The sequence below is a fragment of the Zea mays genome, chromosome 3 (genome assembly GCF_902167145.1).
Source record: "Zea mays cultivar B73 chromosome 3, Zm-B73-REFERENCE-NAM-5.0, whole genome shotgun sequence".
Taxonomy (NCBI): domain Eukaryota; kingdom Viridiplantae; phylum Streptophyta; class Magnoliopsida; order Poales; family Poaceae; genus Zea; species Zea mays.
The window spans coordinates 13,268,898-13,277,393 of NC_050098.1; the positions used below are offsets into that span (position 1 = coordinate 13,268,898).

Consider the following 8,496-nt stretch of genomic DNA (forward strand, 5'->3'; position numbering starts at 1 on the left):
AAGTGTGCCTCGTGAGGGAGAGAAGAGAGCTGGCGTCCCATCCGATCCCCAGCCCCCAGGCGCAAAAGCTTTGGAAACTCTGCACATGCGTAATTTGTATCGCTCGCTTGTCCCGTAATCCTCCTCCCCATCCTCTTGGGGTGCGATGCGAGGCTGCATCTACAAGTCACTGACCGTCCCAGTCTGTTTCTTAACCGTAACCGATGACTTGCATGCCGTTGCTGCCCTCAAAATCATGGCAAAATGAAACGTGAACCGTGCCGGCCGGCGAGCTCCTGTCCTGGCCTCACATCTGGTCTATGCGACTATGCGTGGTAGACTGACTGGTAGTGACGGGACGAGAAATTATCACGCAACCGCTTGGGACGTGGACGTGCCGGCTGGTGCTGGGTGCGGAATGGGCTGCCCGTGAACGACGGCAGGCCGGCCAAGGTAGCAATGACCAGGGAACAGCTTGCTTTATCGCTTTAGGGGCGTGTTTTTATTTCTCTTTTTTTATTTATATTTATATTATTATATGTGATTTCCACGCATTAACAAGCCAAGACGCGATCAAACATGTTAATCATACGCCTACCGCTACCAGCAACGCGATCTCACAACACGCAGAACCAGATTGCACTTGCGCAGCAGTCATCATCAAGATCAACAAGCCACAGGCAAGAACAAGTCGGAGATTTCTTACACGGCATTGCAGACCACACGGTCAAATTCGTTATCGAACTTTTTACGTTATATGTAGTGTACCAATGGGTGGTTGTGGTTCTCGCTAGAAGAAAGAAGAGAGATGGCAAATGATGCTTGCAGCTTGGATGGGACACCAACCGCTCCAGAAACCTCAAGGTTGGAATCCTGTGGGTTGCGGCGATCCGACACGGCCAGCTCTCCTTATTCCCGCTGCCTGTAATAACTTTAGCCGGCGAGAAGATGGTGATATGTACAATGGACCGGGCACAACCTTCGGTATTTACAGGGTGAGAGAGGTAGGTCAGATGGCTGCGCTCCTTAAAGGTGGGCTGTCGGACTTGAGAAACCGGAAATACTCCTTCTGTAACATCTGCCCTCCGTTCACTTGGTCGAAGCTGCACCTGTAGAAGCTGGAGGTAGAAACATGATTATTTGGAACAAGCGATGCGTACAAGACGGTGGCACTCGCTAGGTAGGAACCGAGTCTGCCAAATCTACCCTACTACTAACTGAAATGAAACTCCCACATAACTCAATAAGTGAACTCAGGTGGGGAAATTTTTTTTTTTGCTCACAACCAGCAATAAAAATGTAGGTATTCCAAATCTGCTGAGAGTAAAATCTTAAAATTGTAAAATTTAATTCACTAAGGTAAGTACCTGCCATCCAGGCCAACCATCATTACAGTATTCTGAGCACCAAAGGCTACTATGTAACGGGTGACTTCTGGTAAATGGAACTGAGCAAATGACCACTCTGAACTGAAATACTTCGGCAGGATCCCTGGAGGAAAATCAGCAGAGAGAACTTAGTAACTTGCCCTCCTTGAGAAACCCGGCGCAATACTCTCTAAATGTTGTAAAGTGAGACCGACGGATTTGGCCAAAACATTTAAATGATTCAATAGGTTTAACAAAATGTATGGTTATATTATACATTGGTTTAACTGCTAGAAAGTAGCATGTAGCTTGTTCAATTTTTTAGCAGAATAGGAGGTTGCATGATTTCATGTTGTGTGAATCCTAAATATTGGCCCACTACTCAGTTAAACCCTTAGGCCTTAGTACTTGTATACACTTCCAGGAGATAGAAAAATTACAGTCAGTGGTCTTCTCTTAGCTAACTTGGAGTTCAGAATGGCTCTTTAATAGTGACAATACTGGATGCATGGATCACCTCAAGCCATATGCTAGCAAACAAATTTTTATGTGCGGTAATTGAGAAAGCAGGCAAGAGAGCGTATGCTCCCATAAGCGCACGCCTGCCAGTTCCATAATTACATGACTAAACAACATTAGACGGAAAATGTTGAGGTAATTGTAATGATATCACAAACAACCAGCATATGAATTCCATATAGCTGGCCCCCTAACAGAGGGCAATGTTGAGGTAATTGTAATGATATCACAAAAAAATCAACATATGAATACCATATAACTGACACCTATACCAGGAAGAAAACAATTGCATCTGGTCAAGTACTCACGTCAGAAGTTTACAAGATCATGGGAATGCATGGTGCCTATTGACATTCAAACCAAAACAGATCATCTAAGATCCTTGTAACAGGAAGTGAAGAAAAATAGCCATCAATTAGGTTCAAACTAACTTGCGGATTGACAATTCCACAGGTATCGCACTGATATGTACCTCATCTAAGCAACTTAACAACAGTAGTAAGTTTTTGTAATGGCACAACTTCCAGTAGTGAGATAAGGAACAGATCAAACAAGAATGGGTGCAAAGCAGAGTAGCATGTGTACCTCTCATAAATGACAGTGATGAACTCGCATTGGATCCAGTGTTCGCCTGAATAAGAGGATCAATAGAACTGGAAGAGCTCTGGTGATCCATCCGTGGACTTTCAGCAGTGCGTTGCTCATTGCTTGCATCCTCCCCAGCAACTCTGACTCTCAGGGAGAAAATATGAACAGTACCTTTGTCGCTGGACACTGCCAACCACTGCACATTGGGCGACACTGCAATGCTATATATTTCTGCTCTGTCAAGCCCTCTGCGTACCTGCGTATCATTTAGATTTTAGATTGTAGTGCACTCATCCTAAAAAATTATGAATTGTGACATTGTGACCAAAAAGGCAACCGAACAAAGAAGAAAACCATGATTTTTATTCACAAAGGAGGATGTCATGTAACAAAAGCAAAGGATCGCCAAAGAAATAATTTTAGCAGACAATAGAAATTATGCTCACCTCTTGTAGGCGAGTGCCATCCATTGTGTTGAATATTCTGATCAAAGTGCCCTTGGTGCTAGCTGTTGCCAGTAGGAGACCATCCATTGTCAGTGACATGCAAGAGATGTGTGAATCATGAGCTGAGATTGTCTTCGCCATTTTCAGCCCGAAATGCTCCACGCGAACATGACCCTGGTGCACCCCAGGGCAGGCCAATACTGAAGTATTGGAATTATGAGAGAGACAGCAAAGTCCTTTGGGATTTGACAGGGTGTCAATCTGGTAGAGCAGCTTCAAATCGGTAAAGTTGTAGACAAATATCTTGCGCTCGAGGACAATCACGATGTAGTCCTTCGCCAACTTTACGGCTCGGACATCTGAGCGGAAGGCGAACTCTCCAATGCAACGGCTCTGGTGGTCATCCCAAATCATCACCTTGTTCGGCGGATACTGCACATTGGAGCCGCCTCCTACAAGGGCAAGGATGTTGCAACGGAACAACATCTCGACGATCCCAAAACCGCCGCTCTTAAGATCCCTCCTGAAAGTCTCCTTGAAAGGGTCGCAGTTAAAGATCCTAAACCCATTGCTGGTACCAGCCGCGAAGCATCCACAATCTTGGTTCCAGGCAACCGACAACAGCCTGACCTCCTGGTCATCACCGCGTCCCGCTTCGGGCTGGGCCGTAGGCGCTGACAGCGGCCAGGCATGGGGTGACTCAAATGTCCCAAGCTTCCCCGGGGGATGAAGACCGTGTGATGTGGAGACTTGGGAGCTCATTAGGCGTGCGTCAGCAAACCAAAATCAATCGCCTTTGAACCACAGAGATTCAGCTATCACAAATGGGCAAAAGCGGTCGTCACTTGGCACTGACGAAATTCAGGGTACCCTACAGCAAGTAAAAAGCATCAACAGCAGCCAAAGAAAAGAAAACCATGGACGAAGCGTAATCTGCTAAACAAGCAAAGGAGCATCAGGTTAAAGATTGCCGGAGCTTATAGATAAGGTAAAATTTTAGCACCCAATTTGTCAGTAGCACGGGAAAAGGCATGATGCGTAGAGATGAAAACGGTTTCGGAAATTTTCGGTTTTCTGGGAACCGCTTTCGATTTTTGTCCGACCGAATTCAGCGGTAACGGTATTTTCGAAAACGGAATCGGTTGTTAGAATTTTATATCGGAAACCGGTTTGGCGTTTTACCGACCGTTTTCTTCGGTTACCGAATTTAACCAGAATTTACCGAATATAGGATTCGGAATTTTACGAAAATTAAAAACAAGGAAAGCGGGCCAAAGCCCACATTTCCACTCTGGCCCAAGCTGCCGGGCTCCCGCCCACTTAGATTTCGATCGTTACCGATGTATTTTCCATACCAAACTTTTTCGATGTCTTCGAAAAACCGATATCGTTTCCGTTTCGATTTCGTTTCTGATAAAAAAAATATGAAGATGGTAATTGTTTTAGTGTTTACCTACCGTTTCCATCCCTAATGATGTGTAGCTGGAGGTTTGTAACCAAAGCCACAAAGCCATAATAATAATCCCCAAAGTTCGAAACGACAGCTAACGCTGATAGCTACGCCACCGCACGGCAAACCAAAATTCACAAGAAATCGGAGGGGGGAGTTCGATTTGGAACGGACGGAGGAGGGCACATCCATCGGGGGAAGCTCCCTTCCTCGCCAGCGAGAGGGAAACGGAAAACCTATCCCGGCCCGGTCGGATCTCCGATTCCCGCCCCATATCCACAGACCGGGAGGGAGGGACGAGGAGGCCTACGCACGCGACATGAAACGGAAGCGCAGCCGCGGCGGATCTGGCGGAACCGGGTAATCGACCGCAGCGCGAGGAACGCGAATCGCGATTGCCCTCCATCAACGGAACAATAGGACGAGAGCGTTACCTCTTGCGCCGCGACGCCGACGCGGGAGGGCGGCGGAGACGGTTCCAGGAGAGGCGAGCACGCGTGCGCGGCGTGTGCGCCACGGAAGCAAGGGAGTGGGGCAAGCGATCGGCGGGCAGGGGAAGGGCAGGGAGGGATGGAAGAGTCGGGGCTTGGGAAGCTAGGGATGGTAACGGTTTATATCCGTCGGTAGCAGCATTTTATAACCATATCTATTAAAAATTTATATAATCAGATTATCAAGTATAAAATCTTACTTATATTTATATCCGCACGGTAATTTTATCTATAGAGTTATCCGTACCTAATAAAAATGTATTAAATTATAATAACCTGATCAATTAAAATATCAAATAAATACACAAAATAAGTTCAATTTCAAATATAATAAATCATATTATTACATAAATTAATAGTTAAATAAACAATAGCCAAGAAGGGTATTTATTTTAACTAAGATAGACTATTAAATAGTAAACTAATACACCTATGGCTGAAAAAAAACTCGAGGCTCACGAGCGGACTCGACTCGGTGACGCTCGCGAACCTTAACAAGTCCGAGTTAGGTCTAATTTTGTGGCTTGCTCAAACAACGAGTCGAGCTGAGCCAAGCCTAAGTGAGACTAAACCAGCTCGCGAATCAACCTAATGATATAGCGCTATGTTGTTACATTATTACGTTAGTATATTATTGATTTTTTCTTATTTTTATGGAACCAATGCTAGAAAATAGTTTAAGATATGTTGTTCGATTTTTTACATATTTTTTTATTTTATACATTTTTATTTTATATAAAATGAAAATATATAATTTATACTCTAAATGAGACTTAGTGTGGCGGCTCGTGAGCCGACTCGAACTGGCTCGTGAGCCTGAACGAGCCCAAGCTGAGCCTAATCTTCGAGCTCGCAATGTGAATGAGCTGAATTGAGCCTGGCTTGCTGGGACCGAGTCAAGCCGAGCTCGACTCGTTTGCAGCCCTACATACACGTGCTCGTCTATCCAACATGTAGAGTTTATTGTCCATTAACATATACGTTGGTATAGAAATCATCACATACCCGCCTATATATCGGGTATTCGGATTTTAGGTACACATTACCATCTCTATGGAAAGCGCTCCCTCCATCGGATGTGTGCGCCATAATTAACCCCTCTCGTATGTGCTAGTCGTGTTTGATTGCTTTAGTTATCCTTCAAAACTTTATAGACTAAATTTTAGCACTTAAAAATCCTATTTAAAACATTTATTTTAGTCAACATGTTTGGTTGCTCGCGAGTTGGTCTAATGACACAGTGCTATGTTGTTACATTATTACGTTAGTACATTATTGATTTATTTTCTTATTTTTTATGAAATATAGTTTAAATATGTTGGTGGATTTTTTGGTACATATTTTTATTTTGTATAAAATGAAAATATACAATTTATACTCTAAATGGGACTTAATGTGGCGGCTCGTGAGCATGAACGAGTCCGAGCGGAGCCTAATCTTCGAGCTCGCAATGTGAACGAGCCGAGCCTGGCTCGCTAGTCACTGAACCGAGCTCGTCTCGTTTCCAACCCTACATACACGTACCCGTCTATCTAACGCGTAGAGGTTGTTGTCCATTAACATATATGTTGGTATAGAAATCATCCCATACCTGCCTACATATCGAGTATTTGGGTTTTGGGTACCCATTACCATCTATATGGAAAGTGCTCCCTCTGCCCGATGCGTGCGCCACAATTAACCCCCTCTCATCTGTGCTAGTCATGTTTGGTTGCTCTAGTCACCCTTCTAAACTTTACAGACTAAATTTTAACACCTAAAATCCTATTTAAAAGATCTATTTTAGTCAACATGTTTAGTATTTTAGTTACTACAAATGACTAAACCTTAGTCGCTAGAGTTTATAAGATGAGAATCAAACCCGAATTTTTTACATTTTGGCCCTTCCTCGGGAAAAAAAATTCACGTTTGGACCCTAGAAAATTTTAATGTCATTTTTGGGCCCTTTACTCGGCGCCATAGCCAATGGCGCCGAGGTAACACAGCTCGGCGCCATAGGCTATGGCGCCGAGGTACGTGCTGCACCGGCACAAACGGACGTCGTGGCATCGACGTGGCACCGAGCTCGGCGCCATAGATCTTGGCGTCGAGCTCTATTATGTACACAAAACTTGTCTAGCTCAGTCAGTAGAGCGCAAGACTTTAACCTTGTGGTTGTGGGTTTAAGTCCCATGGTGGGTGTGTTTTAATACTTTTTTTGTCTTTGTCACTGATTTTTTTATTGTCCATATTTTTCGTTTATGTCGCTGATTTGTCCATCTAGATTTATTTCTTATCCAGATTTTTTGTTTTTGTGACTGATTTGTTTATTCGTCCAGATTTTTTTGTTTATCCAGCGAGCAAAGCGGCTGTGTTCCACAGTGGCCGTAAGCCATCAACTTTCCCCCTTGTTTGCTCAGCTAACCACAATAAAAAATCAAATGAGAACACTCTTACTTCAATCATGACCACATAAAAATATTATATTTTCATTGAGTTCTTTTGAACATAAATTCTAAAAACATAATAACATATTCCCAGTAAAAACAAGCACACATATTCATCTTTTTTTCCTCTGCACTAAATAAAAGTATACTCCATTATATACTTATCTCATGGATGATATATTTTAGAATTTACTGCATAAATTACTCCAGTAGGTGATGCCTAATTCCATTCCCTCCATTTACCATGACGCTTTTCAAACAAATTTAAGTTTTTCAAGTGGACAAAATACTTTGTGAGCTTGTGTCTGTGTGTAGGGGTACAATCCCTCACTTTTATATTTAATTTACATACTGTTGGGGACTTGTTCTCAAATGCTATGAGTTAAGAACAAGGCAACACAGAAAATGTTAAACATTAAGATCCTTCGTCCTTCGAAGCATTATTTCCCTTAGGATATAACGATCTCCGGACGAAGGTCATGAAGGATCAACCTTCATCACTACAATATACATTAGTAAAAGACGAAGCATATGAAACATAAAAGATAGCGTGAATAATCATATAACATTATTCATTTAACTTTATTAACTCATCATAAAGAAATAGAAACAATATTGAATTATAAATGTACCTTCGGCTTGGAAGGAGATGAAAATACAAGTGTGACGCAAAAGCAAATGCCAAGTCAGCGTGAACAGTACGGGGGTACTGTTCACCTATTTATAGGCACGGGGTACAACCCATACAAAATTACATACATGCCCTTTACATTTGGTGATAATTCTATAGCATTCTATCGAGGTCTAAATGGCCTTTTCATCTTTAAGTCGGTTTCCCTTTTCTGCGAACATGCCGAAGCTTTCCTGCTTCACAGCTTCGTCACTGTGTCAACCTTCGTATCTTTTGAGCTTCTCCCTTTCTGATTCAAGTCCGAAGACACCTGTTCACACATTATACTCCAGAAACATTGTTAAATCATGTTTTTGAGGACCTTCGGAAGCCGAAGGCCCCCAACAGTAGCCCCTCGCAATATTAATTTGTTTGAAATAATAAATTCAGATTGCGATATGAACGAAGGCTTTATGCCGAAGGTCCGAAAAAACACCTTCCCTTTGCTAGAATAGCAACATTCAATGACAAGTGGGGTCTTTCAACTTTCAACGCATCAAGCGTATAAATACGGCCATACCGCAAACTTATTTTGCACGCTTTCTGGCCAACCACTCCTG

At 43.1% G+C, this 8,496-nt stretch overlaps 1 protein-coding gene across 1 annotated transcript; it reads right to left on the reverse strand.

Annotated features, from left to right (window-relative positions):
• Positions 1–713: 713 nt before the first annotated feature.
• Positions 714–4,888, reverse strand: LOC100501634 (Autophagy-related protein 18c). Its single transcript, NM_001196315.1, has 5 exons — positions 4,784–4,888; positions 2,900–3,770; positions 2,451–2,709; positions 1,347–1,470; positions 714–1,097 (listed from the first exon to the last, which is right to left on the reverse strand). The coding sequence occupies exons 2-5, from the start codon at positions 3,659–3,661 to the stop codon at positions 989–991; spliced, it is 1,254 nt and encodes a 417-aa protein (NP_001183244.1). The 5' UTR covers positions 3,662–3,770; positions 4,784–4,888; the 3' UTR covers positions 714–988.
• Between the last annotated feature and the right edge of the window lie 3,608 nt (positions 4,889–8,496).

Bases quoted from the DNA above. Each gene is read 5' to 3' on its own strand.
- LOC100501634 (NM_001196315.1), bottom strand. From the start codon at position 3,661: ATGAGCTCCCAAGTCTCCACATCACACGGTCTTCATCCCCCGGGGAAG. The intron at 2,710-2,899 runs GTGAGCATAATT...AATGATACGCAG, and splicing joins ATGGCACTCGCCTACAAGAG to GTACGCAGAGGGCTTGACAG. The intron at 1,098-1,346 runs GTACTTACCTTA...TTCTACCTCCAG, and splicing joins ATGGTTGGCCTGGATGGCAG to CTTCTACAGGTGCAGCTTCG.